Source organism: Peromyscus californicus, unplaced genomic scaffold (genome assembly GCF_007827085.1).
Source record: "Peromyscus californicus insignis strain IS unplaced genomic scaffold, ASM782708v3 Scaffold_14__1_contigs__length_90479793_seg_2, whole genome shotgun sequence".
NCBI classification, from domain to species: domain Eukaryota; kingdom Metazoa; phylum Chordata; class Mammalia; order Rodentia; family Cricetidae; genus Peromyscus; species Peromyscus californicus.
In genome coordinates, this window is record NW_026294436.1 from 62,819,367 (window position 1) to 62,838,071 (window position 18,705).

General features: G+C 42.5%; 1 protein-coding gene across 1 annotated transcript; it reads right to left on the reverse strand.

Annotated features, from left to right (window-relative positions):
* Window positions 1–2,239: 2,239 nt before the first annotated feature.
* Window positions 2,240–11,647, reverse strand: Hnrnpu (heterogeneous nuclear ribonucleoprotein U). Its single transcript, XM_052737770.1, has 14 exons — window positions 10,880–11,647; window positions 9,897–10,008; window positions 9,735–9,808; window positions 7,770–7,909; window positions 7,293–7,392; window positions 6,794–6,906; window positions 6,053–6,316; window positions 5,790–5,909; window positions 5,232–5,360; window positions 4,979–5,147; window positions 4,531–4,785; window positions 4,086–4,267; window positions 3,793–3,864; window positions 2,240–3,338 (listed from the first exon to the last, which is right to left on the reverse strand). Exons 1-14 carry the CDS (start codon window positions 11,502–11,504, stop codon window positions 3,285–3,287), a joined length of 2,409 nt encoding a protein of 802 aa, XP_052593730.1. The 5' UTR covers window positions 11,505–11,647; the 3' UTR covers window positions 2,240–3,284.
* Between the last annotated feature and the right edge of the window lie 7,058 nt (window positions 11,648–18,705).

Consider the following 18,705-nt stretch of genomic DNA (forward strand, 5'->3'; position numbering starts at 1 on the left):
TCACTAACCACATAGGGTCTTTAACAATCTTGGCTTAGCTACTATTACAACAAAAAAGTTACAACTTAGCAGTTTCCAAACATTACTTCCAATTCCAAAGTACCCTTAAATACTCTAATATAAAAAAAATTGACTCAAACCATCTTATGAATTTTACTAAAAACACTTCAATTATTTTTGTTCCTATCTTTCTAGGGAAAACAACTGAATGAATACTGGAATGTAATCTGCCACAAATTCTGTTTACTTTAATAAAAATATATATTATTACATTTATGTAAAAAGGATATTAGGAGTTTTAAGCTTATTCTACATTTTTTCAAAAAAAAAATTATATTCACGCTGATGTACATACAACTAGGCTTTTACAACCAACTATATACTACCTAAAAAGTTATTCGAGTATTTTTGTGCAGTGTAGTCTATTAGACTCATAATTACATTAATGAGCAAGCTTAAAAAAAGTCATCAATTCCCATTAACAGGAAATCTTAAATACAAAACACAATCTAAACACAAATGTTAAAAATACCGAGTTTCCTAGAATAAATCTAAAAATTGCTTTTAGGCTAAATAAGTCTTCTTAGTCACAGCCAAGGCCCTCAATATGTACTGTGCTCCCTATCAGAAACTTCTAAGACCACACCAAGTTTGTTCTAATTTCCTTGCCAGTAATCTACACTATTTTCCTAAATACCAGTGTTGACCAACTCCATTGCCTTCAAGTATTGCTAAGCAAGTGCTCTACACCACTGATCTACAACTGTAGCCATGTCTCCTTCCCCCCTCCCCCACTTTTGCTCAGCAGGCATTGGATTTCATTAACTGTTTCTACAAAAGTACTTTTTACTGAAGGGAAAGGAGTACCTTTAAAGGGCTCTCACTATGAAATATATAGCCCAGGCTTGTGGTAAATTTTCTGCTCCTCTGTAAATTCATGACAAGTCTGTGCTGCTATGCCCAGCTTGATTGAAATTATATCTTGAACCAAAAGCAATCTCCTGGTTTTTTCTAGTCAACATTTGTTTCAAAACCAATGTTTCAATTTTGTTTACAACTGGGCATACTTTAAGTCAATTCTTTCCTTCAGGTCTGATTTTGTATGCATTCACTCTTACTAAATTACTTAAGAGAATTTACAAGCATAGATCTAATTCTTAGTGTAGAGACTACTCCCACAAAGCATTTTATTTTTTCCCTGTCCAATATTTTGGGCCACATATACATCAAGTCCTATTTGTTAGTTGACCCTTTTTTCTCCTGTTGAGTCTCTTAGTAACAGGCCTATACAAGGTTTTTGAAAGGCACAAATTAAAATATTAGGATCAACACTGATTGATCTAAATTTAAGTTTTTTGAATTGTACCTCAGGTTAGGAATATAGTCCTAATAATGTATGTGTGTGTGTGTGTGTGTGTCACACACACACACACACATACAGCAGTTACTCATACTAATGATTGCTAACAGTAAGTTTACTGCTAGATACCTAGATGCCAAGATACCTTTTAGTGTTAATTATTTCTATGGCAACTTGTTTCATCTAAAACTAGCTGTAGCAATTTCCAGAAGTACAGTATAATAAACTCGTATTTTAACAACATCTGATTCAAAATACCTCAACAAAATCCTAAAACAACCAGTAATATAGGAAACCTGAACTTACCAGAAGCAGGCTAAAAAACACTGGCACGCTAGACTAAATTCTAGTTTTAGTTCTACAGTTTGACTCCTGATTCCTCACTTCACATAGTGAGGCTCCTTTAGAAGGTTTAAGTGTTCTGTGCAAACCCAATAAAGTTACAATTTGGGGATCTAATGTTATCAACATAGCTAGTTAAGTTAGCAGTATTGTGTAGTAGTGAAATCAATGACTAGCGGCTTGCATGATGGCTTCTAAAAGCATCTGTTCCCAAAGTTTCATGTCTCATATGTATATAATCAGGTGAGGACAGCCATTCGCATTTTGTAAACATGATCAACTGAGCATTAACTTCTCCCATCCAGTACCTTTGCCCCTCTCATAAATGTTAAAAGCCGTCTTGGGGGGGGAGGGGAAGGGAAGAATTCAGCTTTATATTATAAATCGTCAGTATACATTTAAGTTTTTAAAACCTAAATGTTCCAAAGTACAGAGTAAAAGAATAAGCTGTCCAGAAAGCACACACTTAACTTCTCCTCTTGGGAGCTGTAGTATAAAGGGATTTTGAACCTTGATGGCGAGAATCCCAAACAAGAGTAAAATGAATTCTTTTTATTGCAAACAAACGTCTAAATTAATTTCTCCACCCACTTTCTTTAGAAAGAAAAAGAAATCAGCAGGCTAAGGAGATACCCATTCAAGAACTGACATGATTAAAAGATATAAATGGGTGACTCACAATTTCATTAGCTTACAAAGATGGTGGAGTTAACTACTACAAGCACACTAGTTATACAGTATTTTGTGGGAGAAGGGCATACAGACATAGCTAACTTCATATAGATCCCATTAGACAACTGGATTTACAACAAGTTTTTTTTAATAAGAAATGGGCAAAGCCAGCTTTCTTTTCAGAATCAAAATGCAGAACAAATGGAAAATTTTATGGTATTTAACCTTCACAAGTTTGAGCCTCCACATATAATGCAACCAAGTTTACATTTTTAACAGCCCTTCTACATACACTCCATCTTCTCAATCTTGGTTCCAAATTTTATCTTCATTCCCAATTTTTCCAATTCCATTGCTAAACAGAAAAAAAGAATAGCCTTCCCGGTTTGTCAGAAATTTCCCTTCCACTATTACCCACCAGTTTACAGAGAGGATGGAGTGTAACATGAGCAGTACAGAATCTTATGCAATTCATGAGGACCTTAGTCCTTCCATGAATCTGGTTGCTAACATTGCTATTTTATTGTGACAATGACTCCCGACTGTTATTCTCTGTGAGAAATGGGGGAGTAAATGCTTAATAAAAGACACCAGGTACAAAGCAACATTTTACTTTTGTTGTGATAAAAAAAAAAGTCACATTTTACAGATAAAATGTAGAACCCTGAAATACTGACACATTCTCTTATCGTGCACAATGCTGAGGTTCTCTTACGATTCACTTTAAAACTGCAATTAAAAATGTACAAAAAAGAAAAGAAAAAAAAAATCAACCCACAAAGCTTCTAAAAAAGGAACCCGCAGGCACTTCCTCTTGTGGAATGTTTAAAAAGTTAGCCTACTAAAGAAAACAGTCGACTTCTTGTGAAGGTTTTGGAGAAATATGTATCAGTTCGTTTTATTTGGGTATTCAATAATATCCTTGGTGATAATGCTGACTCCATGGCTTCTGACCCCAGAATTGCTGTAAGAGAAAATTTTGTTTTTAAAGAAAAAAACATCAATAAGCCACTCAAATTGTTTTTAGGAAATGACAATGATCTAATTCAGAGTAATTGCTGGAAACAAATTTATACTTGTCACACTTAATTTCTATCAGAAAAGAGACTTAGTTTTAATTTACCAATTATCCATATTATTTACCAATACACATTACAAAAAGAAACACAAGACTTGGGTTAGTTTATGTAATTAAAACTATTAAAAAGAACCATGTAATAAAACATATGTAGTAAATATTACTTTATCTAAAAACTGTTAAACTCCAGCCTATCCATGGTTACAATTTATAACACAGTAATAGACAACTTGTTTTACTTAATATATATGGAACACTTCAATCCCTATTAAGAACTTCCATCTGAATCTTATAAACATAAAGCACTATAATTTATGTAATCACTTAAGAAATTACTTACACCCTGCTGCCACTGGTTGTAGCCCTGAGATTGATTCTTGTAGCCACGATTGTTTCCTCGTCCTCTGAAGTTCTAAGAAAGGGAAAGAAATCTGTAAATAAAGAGCTCTGAAGCAAAGGTGGACACTTTTAAGGGGCATGCACAAACCCTTTACACCCCATGCTCACTGATTGCTACTGTTAGTACATCTAAAAAGCAAAGATCAGTAAACTAAATTGTCTCACAACTATGTCAATGCCACCTACAACTTTCTAGGACAGATTATAGATGTCAGCATCTTTTGGAGTCATTACCTGGTTATAGTTCCCTCTGTTGGGCATTCCACCTCTGTTGTAATTCCCTCTGTTTGAGTAACCACCTCGGCCAGGAAAAACAGGGCCACGGGGGTATGGATAGCCAATTCCCCCACTTCCACCACCGCCACCTCTCTGTGGCATATTGCCTCTCCTATTATATCCACCACGATTCCCAGGAGCTAAATGGAAGCAGAATTTAGTTTAGTTCTGTCATACAAAGAGTTCATACAGTCAAGTTATAACATTAGTGAAAAACAACTAATGCCACTTTATCTACTTGTATACCTAGCATGAGTTTAAAATTATATACTAGTTTTACATGGTAGCATAGAATTATCTGAGAAATTAACTTCCTATGTAGCTATTTCATCACAATCCTAACTCTAAGATCCTCAGCTCATTTTTAAATTTCAATTAAGCAGAACACTAAAATTAAACTTGCCTCCGCCTCTGAAATTGCCCCCTCGCATATTAAATCCTCCACGTCCTCTGTGGCCACCACCTCTGTTGAACTGGTTCTTGCCACTCTTATTTTTATTGCTCTTCTTTGAGCCAGTGTTTTGCTTCTTCTCTGGAGGGAGTGCCTTTTTGCTCTCTTCCTTATATTGCTCCAAGAGCTTTTGGGCTTCTTCCTTCTGAAGTTCAACATAGGTTATTTCATCAAAGCATTCAGCCACCTCTGGCAGGGTGAAGTTTCCTACAGGGAATAAAGTCAGATTAAACTTATAGAACTACTATTATCTCTGAATATCTGTAATTCTGTCAACCAATTACAAATGTGAAACATTTCTATTTACCAAGATTAATATCATCTCTAACAGTACTGATGGTTAAGCAACTAACACACACACACACACAAACACACACACAAAGGGAAAAAAAATCCATGCCTTTCATTTTAAGGACAGCATGTTCTGGTAGGTCTTTCCCCTCTACTTCCGCTTTCTTCTGTGTCCTCTGCTTATAGTCTTCATCTTTTGGGCAAACTACAACAGCTTTTCGCTGGAAGCCTGCAAACAGGCACATTTTCCTCCTCTGGGCAGCAGCAGACACATTTGTCTTGAGGGGAAAAGGGAACAGTTAAAGATAATCATATACCATATCAATTAGCCTTTTAAAAAAAACTTCAAAACTGCTGCTTACCTGATCGAGAATAAAATTCCGCTTCTTGCGGGCAGCAATCTCAATAAACTTCCCCAGACACTGTGGGGCTCTCTGCAACAGCGTGTTCAGTTTTCCAGTATCTGCCATTTGCTTCTTAAAACCTGCCACCTACAAAAATGTTTTAATTTGTTTACTTCAAGTTACACATTTAGTAAAAGCTTTAAACTACATACAGGATACCAGGTAACATTTTACAAGTAATTCAATTGCATCCTTTCATCATTGCTACAAAAAAGGGGGGGGCTTTTCTCTTCAAATTGTTAAGAATTAATTTATGGCAGAGCAGTCACTGGAAGATAGTTTCTTACAGATAAGATTACTTAATATTCTATTTTGTTTTAGCAAAAATTCTACCCACAGATATTAATAATGAATGGAAACACAAGCCATGGTTAACCTCAGTTACTTTCTGAGCCCATTTATTTGTTATAGCGCTAAGATTAATGCCAGTAGAGTGTATACTAGTCAAGTAAGTACCTTCCCTCAGAATTATCCCCCCACTCTCTTCTAGACACTTTAAATTTCAATTTTACTTACCATCATTTTGTCCATAATGGTATTTGTACCAAGAATGTTGTATTTCCCAGGATTTTCAGCTGCGTGCTTAGTAACCCAGGTAGTTTTCCCAGCTCCTGGCAAGCCAATCATCATTACAACCTACAGTGGGGGAGGGGGCAAACAGATGATACTTTTACTCAATCGTTCATCACTAAGTATTAACAGTATTATAATCTACCCATCATTTAGCCTTGCTCACTATTATCAAACCATCAGCAGATACCACATTAAAAATAACTTACTTCACAATCCTTCTTCTCTTCAGGTCCCTTTGGTCCTCTAACTCGGTCCTCTAAGGGGACATTTTGGATAAAGGTACAGTCTTCAGGTATTGGAAAGTATGGCTTTTCCTTCTGACCAAAATTAAACTCAACTGCACAGTTATGGCAGAGAACATGTGGGAACAGTGGCCGGTCAGCAAGAACTTCCTTACTGATCTTGAAGGCAACACCAAGATCTTGTCCATTCTTCGCATAGGAGAGTTCAACTTCATCAGTTTCAAAGTTCTGTTGAACAGAATTTTAAAAACAGCTTGTAACTGATTTCAGAGCCTTCTAAACTTGTCAAGATATACAGAAGCACATTCACGATGCAGTTAATATAACATGTTTCAGGCCTTAGAGGATGTTTTTCAGGCCATTCTTATTTTTCTGTCAAAATGTGTTAGTGATCCTTGAAATGTCTTTTTCCTCGATTCAAGTGCTTTTGTTTAGCCAGCGTTCCATGTATTCCTGTCACTAACCTTAGAGCTAGAGGCTGCTCCTTATCCACTCCCACCCTAAACTCAAGTTAGATGCCTCCTGCTGTGCTAAGATTTTTCACATGGCTGAAAGATATCCAAACTCATACTCACACAGCAGAACCTTACTCACTGAGCCTCCTTTCCCAAGCCCCTCCTGTCTTTAACCCAGAACTAATAAATTTAATCACACTGATAGAATTTAATTTATAAACACAGCTAGTGACATTTACAGAGAACTTACAGCAATACATGTAATCACATCATTTTCATCAAACTTCTCTCCATAATCTTCTGTCTCACAGTTGCATGTTTTTATTCCTTTCAGAGAATACCCGTAAGAAAACTCTTCTTCACCTAAAAAGAAAAGCAAAAACTTAAAATTAGGGTCTAAACAGCCTAAAGACCCATCTCACCTATTTAAAATGTATGCTAAAAGAATCATTAGTGAGCCGACAAACTAACAATCTGACAGATCTGCCTCTATACCAAATGATTTACAGTCTGGTAGGATGTATATTAAATTGACAGTTTACATGTCAAAAGTAGTCTATTTTAACCATCTTTAAAATTACAGAAGAACAAAGAAAAAGGAAAACTATCCTTGCCTGTACTTTCTAGCTGTAAAATAGTAACACCAAATGGATAAAAATCAAAGCTTACAACACTTTCTAGGTCTCATTTAATACTGTAACCAGATCCTAAACATTTATGCTTCCACGGCACTGAAATGTAAACTTTACCAAGCAACATTCCACTTGTAGTTAGTGACCAGCCAATCCGAACTTCGTGGATGTCAATATCTTTTGTGTATAAATGCCTTACTGGGATCTTCTCTGTTACCTAAAAATGAAATAACATGATTAAGCTGTAAAACAAGACAATCCCTTGAACTTATTTCATTTGGGCTATGGGTCACCTTCTTCCACACTATTAATACAAAGAGAAAGCATCCAATCTTTAGCTAATCACATTCCTTCCCCCATTCAGAACTAAGTTGATACATGGCACTAACAAAGGACTGAATGAATGTAGATTTAAAGGAATTCCCCAACAACGTAAGTTACTGCTTTATATTCTGATATCAAAAATGTTTTCTATTAAATTTTTTTGATAGAAAACATTTCTTCTCCTGAGACCCTGAGAAGACTTAAGAGGTCCCTTTGACCTGTACAACCAATCAACAGAAAGTTCTTGAGAAGTCACAAAATTCCATTTACCTTCATCTCAAAACAGACTTTGCCCTTTGACACACCATAAGATGCTCTTCCTCCAGCCCAAAGAAAAGCAAAACTCTCCATAGTAAGGGAAGAAGCACTGAGGCGGTCTCTTGATATTTTAAAATGCAGATCACAGTTATCTGAAATTATATCAAATGTCAAATTATTTTTTGACATCCAAGTATTTCAGCTATGTAGACAAAATTTAGATGTTTCTCATTTATTACTGCTGAGAATTGTTTTTTATCATGCTTTTGTTCCTACTCTCATTTTGAGCCCCACTCCCACCAAGGCAGTCTTAATCATGTACTAAAGAGTCAACTGCCAATTAATACCGAAGTTTGAAGTGCTTTAAGTATGTAAAATGATTGAGACAATGCGACATCAATACATACCTGCTCTGCTCTTTACCTTGATTTAGAGGCAAGCAGTAGAGGACAGCAGTGAAGCATGCCAGAACCAGGTAGAATTTACCAGTGACAATAAAAACTGAAGGGAAGCCACCACCAAATATTTTAGGAGAGCTGCTGATCCTGTGCTTTGTAGACTAACACCAGGGTCCAGAACCTTAACTCAATTCTGAAAAGTTGGAAGCCAGCTCAACCCACAAACCTGGGGTCTAAACAGTTAATGTGTATGTAGCCTTTTAGGTCTGCTTTACCCAACCTGGTAAAGTATCACAACTAGGAATTAACTGCTGCCTGGATTATACAAATCCAGTCTTTAGCCTGGCTGTCTCTGGGTCACTAGAGCTCATTATGCACAGCTTCTCAGAATTCTCACTCTTTGACAACTAATGTTAAATTAGAAAGCTGTTGGGTTTTATTGAATTCATCTAGTTTGAAATTCTCAAGCTTTGCTCATAAAATTCCTGGCTGACTGGATTTAGAAACTCTACTTCCTAAGTAGCAATGTTAACCACTCATTCCATCATGGCTAAAACACCTTGTGAATTCCAAAGTTTTTTACATTTCAGTAAACCACAAAACTTCCAAACCAGCTGTTTTCTCCTTTCTCTTTCAAGACTTAACTGACTGTAAAAGGTATGCAGTCAGAAACCAGCCAAGTTTTACATTTAATTAACTCTCAGGACTCTGAACACAATTTATATAAGGAAACATGAGAATCAAGTTTTTAACCCCTTCCACCCTGTGGAACCTTAATGCTTTATTTAATGACCTATTTTTTTACTCTGCTCACACCTAACGTTCCACATCCTTATCAAATACTAAACTAATATCGAACTTCCTCAAAGAATCAAAATACAAATCTGACAGCTAAAGCCCATTACATGGTTTGCAATACTTCCTCATACTCAATTGCAATCCAACTGGGTAAAGGAGCATATTTACAGCGCTGCCATTGATACCATCGCTGCTGAAGAAAGCTAGTGGCTCAGATAGCCCACTGCTGCTGCCCCAGGTCTTTGGAAGAAATCAACTTAGGTTAAAGCAGCAGCTACTGAACTGGAATTGAGAACAAAAGAGCAGTTATTGAAAAGGTAATATTACAATCCTTAGAATAGGGAATATACTTGTGTGCTAATGGGAAAATCATTAGTAATTATTCAACTAGCCCAAATAGCTCACTTAAAAGTTCCACAAAAAATTATCGTATTACCTATCTAAGGACAAGTTACAGGCAGGTTTTTAAAAAACAAGTTTCTGAAAGCTGAACAAAAATCGGTATTAGTTTTACATCCCTAAGTTTTGAGAACTTCCAAGTCATAAAAATGTTACCCATTAGTAGAACTTGTAAAAAATACCAATACAACTTAAGTGGTGCTAAATATTAAACGACTGTAACCTGAACATGAGCTATTATTACCTTCCTGTTTTAAAACAAATCTCTAACGGGTTTTCTCTACTTTAAAACACACACTTTTCCTAACACTTAAAACCAAAATAACACTGCACTTAAAAATGATAAAAAAAAAAAAAGAGCGGGAAAGTCCACTTCACTTACAAGTATCAAGACAAACCACTGTGTCATCGAAGTGTTCGTCTTCTTCTTCAACAGGTGGCTGAGGAGACTTGGCTCTGAAAGACAGAATTGTCTCCTGATACAGCTTTTCCCACCATGCATAAAGAATGGGTGACAAATGAAAGCTAGGTTAGGATCCTCTACCTGCTGTACTTGTTTTCTTCAATGTACTCAAAATATCCTCGGCCATGATCTTCACGAGGTCTTTTAACACCTCTCTTTTTATCTCCTCCTTTCTGTTCTGTTTTGCCGTCTCCTATAACGACACACAACACCGCCCTAAGACATCAGGCCGCAGACTAAATAATGGAGAAAAGCACCCCTTTCTGTTTGGAGCCTCAAGAGCTGTTACTGCTTTTCTCCCAGACTGGTTCGGTGACTTTTTAACCCACGAAATGAATGGGAATTTTAAAAACATATAAATATATTCATCAGTCCGGAATTGGACTGGAGACAGTGACGCAGTCGAAAGACGCTAATTTTGCCAGCCTCAGGTTAAGAGAGCGTTTACAGAATAAAAACCGCGCGGTGCGGCCCCGGGGCCCACGTGCGCCGCGCCGCGCTCCAGCGGGGGGGGGAGGGGCAGCGTGGGCCCAGCTCCCCTCCCCCCCCTCCCGAGCCCGCGTGCCCCGCCGCCGCATTGTACTGAGCTTCCGCCCCACTCCCCGCGCCGGGCGCCTCCCGCCGGAAGTGACGTCACACCGAGCCCCTGCGCTCCCTTGCACAATACCGCGGCGCTGAGCCGCCAAAGCCCGCCCGCCCGCCCCGGGACCTTCCCCCTCCCCCCCCCTCCTCAGACATGTGCCTGAACCGCGCGCACGCAGCGCTCCAGCGGCCGGCGCTCCCGCCCGCCCGCCTCCTCCTCCCCCCCCACCGCGGCAGCTGCAGCTCCCCCCCCCCCCCCCCCGGCGCCCGACATACATAATGGAGGCGCCGCCGGCATGGCGAGCGGATCCTCTCGGCGGCCCCGGGCTTCCCCGCCCCCCCCCTCCCGCGGCGCCTGCCCCTGGGGGCGGGGGGGCCCCGGCCGGCCGGGGGCACGGTCCCCACGCGGGCCTCCCGCCGCGCGCACCCAGCCCGCAGCCCTCACCCGCCGCCGCCGCCGCCGCCTTCCGCCTTCCTCTTACCTCCCGCCTGTTGTTGGCCCTGCCTCGCCCCGGGCGGCGCCACCGTCACCGCGAAGAGCGAGGTGGGGCCGCTGCTCTTCCCCGCGGCCTCCTTGCCAGCCCCGCGCTGCTGGGCGGGCTGCTGCGCCGCCGCCGCCGCCGCCGCCGGCGGTTGGGACTGCTGCTCCCCGTGGCCGTTCTCGTCGCCCGCGCCCTCTTCCTCGTCGCCCAGCTCGTCCTCCCCCTCCTGGAAGCCCTGGTCGTCGCCGTTCTCGTCTTCCGACGCCGCCTCCTCCTCCTCCATCGCTCCCGCGTCAGCAGCCCCCTCCGCCCCGTTCTCCTCGCCCAGCTCCATCTGGTCGCCGTCCAGAGCGGCGATGCCCTCCTCCTCCTCGTCGTCTTCGGCGCCGGTCGCGGCCTCCTGCTCGAGGCCTGTCCCCGAGCGCCCGGCCGCATCGCCACCGAGGTCGAGGCTGCCGTTCCCGGGCTCCATGGCGGGGCGGCCGCCGGCTTCGTTGTCCAGCGCGGCCTGGAGTCGATCCATGAGATCGGCCTTGAGGCCCTTGTCGGAGAGGCGCCGCTTCTTGAGCTCCTCCTTCAGCTCCGACACCTTCAGCTTCTTGACATTAACAGGCGAAGAACTCATGGTGAGGGCCCCGGTTCACCGCGGACTGCTGGCTCCCTCGGCCTGTGGCGGCGGCGGCGGCGGCTGCTGGTCGGCCCGGGCGGCGGCTGCGGCTGGAGATGGCTGAGTGCTGCAGAGCGGACCCGCCTGGTGTCGAACGGCGCCAATTCCTTTCACCGAGTTCGCGAGGCAAGACGCGGAGACTCGCCTGGCGCGAGCGAGCACGCAACGTCCTCTCGCAGGGGCGGCGCCGCGCACGTAATATAGGCGCCCCGCCCCCTGCCGAGGCGACGCCCGCCAGGGCGCCTGCGCGCGCAGGCCCCGCCCCGCCCCGCCCCGCCCCCACGGTGCGACCTCCGCGCTGGGCCCCGCCGCGCAAATGGAGGCTTCAGGAAGCCGCCTTTCGGTTAAACGGACCGGCCGCAGTGGCCACCGGCCTTTCCGGGTTTTCGCTGGCCGCGCTCCAGTGGCGGCCTGCCTCTGTCGCCCGGAGGAGGCTCTCCTCCACCCGCCTTCGGTCCTCACCTGGCATTTCCCACTCGAGGACGCCCTCCTTTCTTCCATCTTAGTTTGGCTTTTTTTTTTGTCTGTCCCTCCGGCTCTTGGTTTAAAAAGTCCTTCAAGTTTCCACTGCTGCTCTGTGGAGCACAAATGAGCGATTGTTATACAGAAATGGTTTGGTTTGGTTTTCCCTCCACTTAATTGCAGTTTAATTTTTACACGCCCTGCCTTTGCCAATCGGACTTTTTAAGTTCCGCAAGGGCGAGGCCAGAGCGTTTCTTTTGTCTCTTCCATATCCAGTGGTGCAAGGCCTGGGGAACAGGCTTGCCGTACTGCTCCGTGCCGCACAGCGCACAGAGTGGGCCTTGCACACTACTCAACGTGTTTACCAGTGACCCTTGAGTAACCCTTGGAATTGCATGGAAGTTTCCCCTAGACGTACTGCAAAGACAGGCCTCTTGCAGGACTTAAGTCTGTCCGGCAGCAGATCTAGTCCGCCGGTTTGGAGATCCCTTAGTTAACCATGAGAGGGACACCCAGCTAGATCGTGCACTTTGATTCTCTGTTTTGTCAAACACACTCTAAACTTAATCATGCTGAATTGTCTACAAACTTGTAAAAGTAAAAGCTTGGGATTTAGTCCTGTCACTTGGCAGACTGAAGCAGAAGTATCAAAAGTTGAAAGCCAGTCAGGGCTACACAGTAAAGTCCAGGCCACCTTGGGCTACATAGCCAGACCGCATCTCAAAAAGAAAAAAAAGAAAGAAAAAGTGTTGCTCTTTTTCTCTATAATTAAAAACATATTATGTTCTTGAAACTTTTAGGTAGAAATAGAATTTAATTTCTACACAGGGGCCATCCTGTGCGGATTGTGCCTAAGCTAGGCCTGGTGGTACATATCTATAATTACAACACTTGGGAGATGCAGGCAAAATGATCAAAAATTGAGTGTCAGCCAGGCAGTGGTGGCACAGGCCTTTAATCACAGCGCTAGGGAGGTAGAGGCAGGTGGATCTCCGAGTTCCAGGCCAATCTGGTCTATAGTGCTATTTCCAGGACCACCAAAGCTACACAAAGAAACCTTGTCTGGGGGAGGGGGGAGGGGGCAGTGTTATCTTTAGCTACTTAAGAAGTTCAAAGCCACCGGTGGTGGTGCACGCCTTTAATCCCAGCACTCGGGAGGCAGAGGCAGGCGGATCTCTGTGAGTTCGAGGCCAGCCTGGACTACCAAGTGAGTTCCAGGAAAGGCGCAAAGCTACACAGAGAAACCCTGTCTCAAAAAAAAAAAAAAAAAAAAAAAAAAGTTCAAAGCCAATCTGGGCTACCTGAGACAAAAACCAAGGACACTGAAATGTTAAGCTATACCTATTGTTCAGTGTTCTGGCAGTAAAGCTATGGTTGGCTCTGTCTTTTTCCTGTGCATCTGAAACTTGGAGGTACAGAAATTGTCTACCCTATTTGGCTAATATAATTTAACTGGTTAATAAAAAGATTTGGTTGGTTGGCTGTTTTTGTTTTTTGTTTGTTTTTGTTTTTGAGACCAGGTCTCTCTATGTAGCCCTGGCTGTCCTGGAACTCAATATATAGACCAGGCTGGCTGAGATCCTCCTGCCTCTGCCTCTGCCTCCTGAGTACTGGGATTAAAGGCATTCACCACCACACCCTGATGAAATCATTTTTAAAAGGCATTTTATCTTACTCTGGAGTAGTGAGTAAATAGGAAATATTAATATCTATAAAATGATTTGAGTTGAAATCAATGATATAGTACAGTCTGGTAATTCTCATTAGTGGAGGTGGTGGGGAACCTTCAAAATGGCTCCAAAATAAACCACAAACTAGAATTTAAACTCTTGTTCAAAAATGGAAGATAACTATAGGGGCTTACAAGTTCATAACTGGATTATTAGTCCTTTAATCAGGTAGCATACAATTTTTTTATTATGGTTCTATGTGCTCTCAGATATTTGCATTTTTAAATATCAATGACATGTAAATAATCTCTAACTCAGTAAAAATTAAACCGTAGCTGGATGTGGTGGTGGATACATTTAATCCCAGTATTTAGGGGACAGCGGCCAGCAGATCTCAGTGAGTTTGAGACCATCGGATCTCAGTGAGTTTGAGACCATCGGGGCTTCATAGCTATAAAACCCCACTAAGCTAAAAAGGTTTATATAGCTAATAATATTAGATGTTTTTTATAACAACCATTCTTAGAACATTGTTGGTTTCAGTAATGAATGTGACATACAATTTTAGATGCACAGAAGGAACCACAGTTTTTTGGGTTTTGGTTGGTTGGTTGGTTGGGTTTTTGTTTGTTTGTTTGTTTCTTTATGGTTTTGTTTTGTTGTTGTTGTTTTTAGAGGCAGAGTTTCTCTGTGTAACATTCCTGGTTGTCCTGGAACTCGCTTTGTAGACCTGGCTGTCCTCGAACTCACTGAGATCCACCTGCCTCTGCCTCCCAAGTGCTGGGATTAAAGGTGTGCACCACCATCACCCGGCTGAATCCACAGTTTTATATCCAAGAGGTTTTCAGACTTGTAGAGCTCAATGGGGCAGCAGATCCTCTTCATCCTGTTTACTCTACGCCCAAAGAAGCTAAGACCTTCATGCCCACACCACACCAGCACTACCTGTTCCTTTGTGCTGTCCTAGACTAAACTGAAAAGGAAAACAGGTTTCTCAGTGCTCAGAGGACCATTCGTTTTTAAACATAGTTACCACTCCACATTTTATTTTACCACTTAAAAACTCTAAATGGTGACTTAATTATAGTGAGTTTTTACTTTATATATGTGTGTTTATTTACACACATGAAAACATATATATTGCTTATATATTATATATATTTGTATTATATATTAATTGATGTATATGACATGAGAGAGCAAACCTAGGGCCTTGTACTCCCCCCCCCCCCCGAACTGTATCTTAGCCTCACTTCATTCATATGTAAGTGTGTATTCAAACATATATGTTTTTTCTTGGTTGCTTACTTTTCAGATAGGATCTCACCGTGTAACAGTGGTCGATGGTCCAGGACTAGCTATGTAGCCCGGGTTGGCCTCAGACTCAACTGTCTCTGGCTCCTGAGTGCTGAGTAAAAGAACTTAGAAGGCGGGTGCTGAAGATATAGCTTGGTGGAGACAGCTCAGCAGTTAAGAGCAATTGCTGCTCTTCCCAAAAGACCCAAGTTCAATTCCCAGTACCCACATTGGATAGTTCACAGCTGCTTATAACTCCAGCTCTAGGGGATCTGAAATCCTCTTCTGGCTTCTACAAGCACTCATATACGTGGCTTACACCCACATACATGCTCATAAATAAAAATAAGTCTTTCAAAAGGAATATTCTTTCAAAAGGTGATATAAGACTACTAGAGAAGCCCTTCCAATTATAAACAGCATCAGAACTGTCTGTCATCTACCAGATGACTGTGTAGAAAAGTACAAGAGATGGCCAGCATGAGAGAGTATAGAACCATCTATAATTCCAGCCTTTGGGACCAAAAATTCAAGGCAGCCTCAGATACATAAGAGAGTTTAAGGCTAGCCTGGGTTACAAGAGATCTTCTCTCACCATTCCTCAAAGAGACTGTTAACTAGAGTTGGCCAATACAATAGCCACTAGCCACATGTAGCTATTTTAATCTAAATTAATAGAAACACAAGCCAAAATTCACTCTTCAGTCACTCTAAGCACTTTTCAATATCCTTCATAACCAATAGCCTTGTACTGTGTAATATAGAATATTTCCATCCCAGGCTTCCTCACAACAGCAGTTAGACCAAAGATCCAGCTATACATAGCTGTGACTCAACACTTGATTTTAACCAAAAGGGTGAGCAGTAGTTAGATGTGACTCTATTGATAGGCTACATGGGAAACTGGTCCCAGGAACGGGGAGAAAAGTGTGTCAGATACATAGATAGACAAATATGTATATATCTGAAGAACAGCATATGTCTCTGCAATTTCCACTTTATCTGTGTAACAGATATTGACTGAACATTTGCTGTGTGTCCAATACTGTACTGGATGCAGCCAAAACAGATGTGCACAACACAGTGCCAGCTCGAGACATGCTGTAACAAAGATGCTGTGAGGACAGCCACACAGAAGCCAGGCCTCTTGACCAGCTGCATAGTTTCCATGGTGTAGGTTTGTACACACGCTCGCCCCACATGAACATCCACATGCTCAAAACCAAAACTCGATCAAACCTCACAACACCCTCATGAAGCCCGTTGTAAGCAGTGATTAGCCAAGATCATATCATACGTTCATTATTCCATATGTGGATTTCTGCTAGCTGGTCATTAAGTAAGTGCTTCATCAAAAGCTGGGGGAGAGGGGCTACTGGTGTTGCTCAGTAGTTAAGCATGCCTAGTTCAGTGACACGGAGAAGCTGCCTGGGGTTTAGGAGGTAAAATGGAACTCTGTCCTAATTGCCAAGGCACTGTGTACCCTTGCACCTGTGGGACTTCTTTCTTCTCCTGCACTCCATCCAATCACACCAATCACACTCTACAGCAATGACTCGTAAGTGCTTTGTCCCAGTCGATTAATGTGTGATTATTACCTGGTGTAATTGAGGACCTGCTGTGGACCAGCCACTGTGCCAGGCATTTTATACAAAACAGCTCTGATTTTCATGGCAATCTGCAAGACAGGAAATATTAACCTCCATCTACAGAAATGGAAACCGAACCAGAGTGTTGAAAATACTGGCCCAAGGTTCCTCAGTGATGAAGCTGAGATCGCCTAACTCTTCTGCTCAAGTTCTATTTCCTATATCAAAAAGATCAACTCGCTGGGCGGTGGTGGCGCACGCCTTTAATCCCAGCACTCGGGAGGCAGAGCCAGGCGGATCTCTGTGAGTTTGAGGCCAGCCTGGGCTACCAAGTGAGTTCCAGGAGAGGCGCAAAGCTACACAGAGAAACCCTGTCTCGAAAAACCAAAAAAAAAAAAAGATCAACTCATGGGCTGGGGATGCAGCTCAATTGGTACCCAGCTTTGCTTCAAACACATGAAGCCTTAAATTTAATCCCAAGCACCCAACAAACTGGGCACAAGCACCTGTAATCCCAGCACTTGGGAGGTAAGGACAAAGAGCTGTAGAAGAAAGTCAAGGTCATCCTTTGCTACATAGGGAGTGTCCATGATCTCCCTAATACCCTTGGTCCATAGTTTTGCGGTTATTTGTGTCTGTGTCTGTCCTTCTCTCTGACTGGCCTTCTCATAGTGGGTAACTGCCAGAGGGAAGGGCTCAGGACCCCAGATGTGGGGAGAATGAGCCCATAGGGATCCCAGGTCATTCAGCCGACACTGCCAGGAAACCTCAGGCAAACCTGCTTCCAGCCGTCTCAGTCTTCGTTTGTTTTTTAATTCTTTGTTTGGTTTGGCTTGGTTTTTGGTTTTTGGTTTTGTTTGTTTGTTTGTTTGTTTGTTTGTTTTTGTTTTGAGACAGGGTTTTTCTGTGTCGCCCTGACTGTCCTGAAACTTGCTCTGTGTTCCAGGCTAGCCTTGAACTCAGAGAGCTGCCTGTCTCTGCCTTCTGAGTGTCGAGATCAAAGGCGTGTGCCACTGAGCCCAGCTAGAAGTTCTTGACTCTTGGGTGCTTATCTTTTGCATAGGATTCAAGCACTGTTTTTTTCTAAAGAAAATAGATAGCCAGCTTCCTTATTCATGTTAGTTCTGCAGAAGCACTGAAATTATTGTAGATCACAAAAAAATTAAAACTGGGGCCAGCAAGATGTCTCAGTGGGTAAAGTTGCTTGCCACTAAGCCTGATAATCCGAGTTCAATTCCCAGGACATACTAGATGGAAGGGACGAGGTAACTCCTGAAAGCTGTTTTCTGGCTTCCCCTCATATGCAATGGTGAGTGCACTCCACCACACACGGAAACATATACACCAAGACATGTAATACAATTTTAGTTTTAAATAAAAAGGAGTGGGCCAGGTGTGGCAACGCACGCCTTCAGTTCCAGGACCAGGGAGGCACAGACACTAGGATCTCTGTAAGACGCCAGCCTGATCTGTGTAATAAATAAGTTTCAGGATAGCCAGGGCTATGTAGAGAGACCCTGTTTCAAAAGTCAGCAAATAAAATATTTTTTAAAAAAAAAAACTGATTTTGCCGGGCGGTGGTGGCGCACGCCTTTAATCTCAGCACTTGGGAGGCAGAGGCAGGCAGATCTTTGTGAGTTCGAGGCCAGCCTGGTCTACAGAGTGAGATCCAGGAAAGGCGCAAAGCTACACAGAGAAACTCTGTCTCGGAAAAAAAAAAAAAAAAAAAAAACCTGATTTTATTTTCAATTGTGTGTGTGTGTAAATGCAGATGCCTGTGGAGAGCTGGAGTTACGGACAGTTGTGAACTGTCCATGGTAGGTGTTGAGTCCTCTGGAAGAACAGCGTGTTCTGTTAACCACTGAGTCGTCTCTGCTACCATCACTCTAATGCTTTAAAATAGGAAGATAACATCACTAGCTGTCCATCAAATAAGACCGTTTCTTTCTAGTAAAGGGAATGAATTGGCATGATTGTCCACTCCTGCTTGGGTGGTGAAATGGCCAGCAGAAAGGCACTATGCGTGGCAGGTATTAGGACAGAGAAGGAAATTTCACCTTGGAAGAGTTCGGTTGATCTATTCTTCCCTATCAGACACTGAACTCTGAACTTGGCCTGTGTTGCCTAACAAGGGTAGACCAG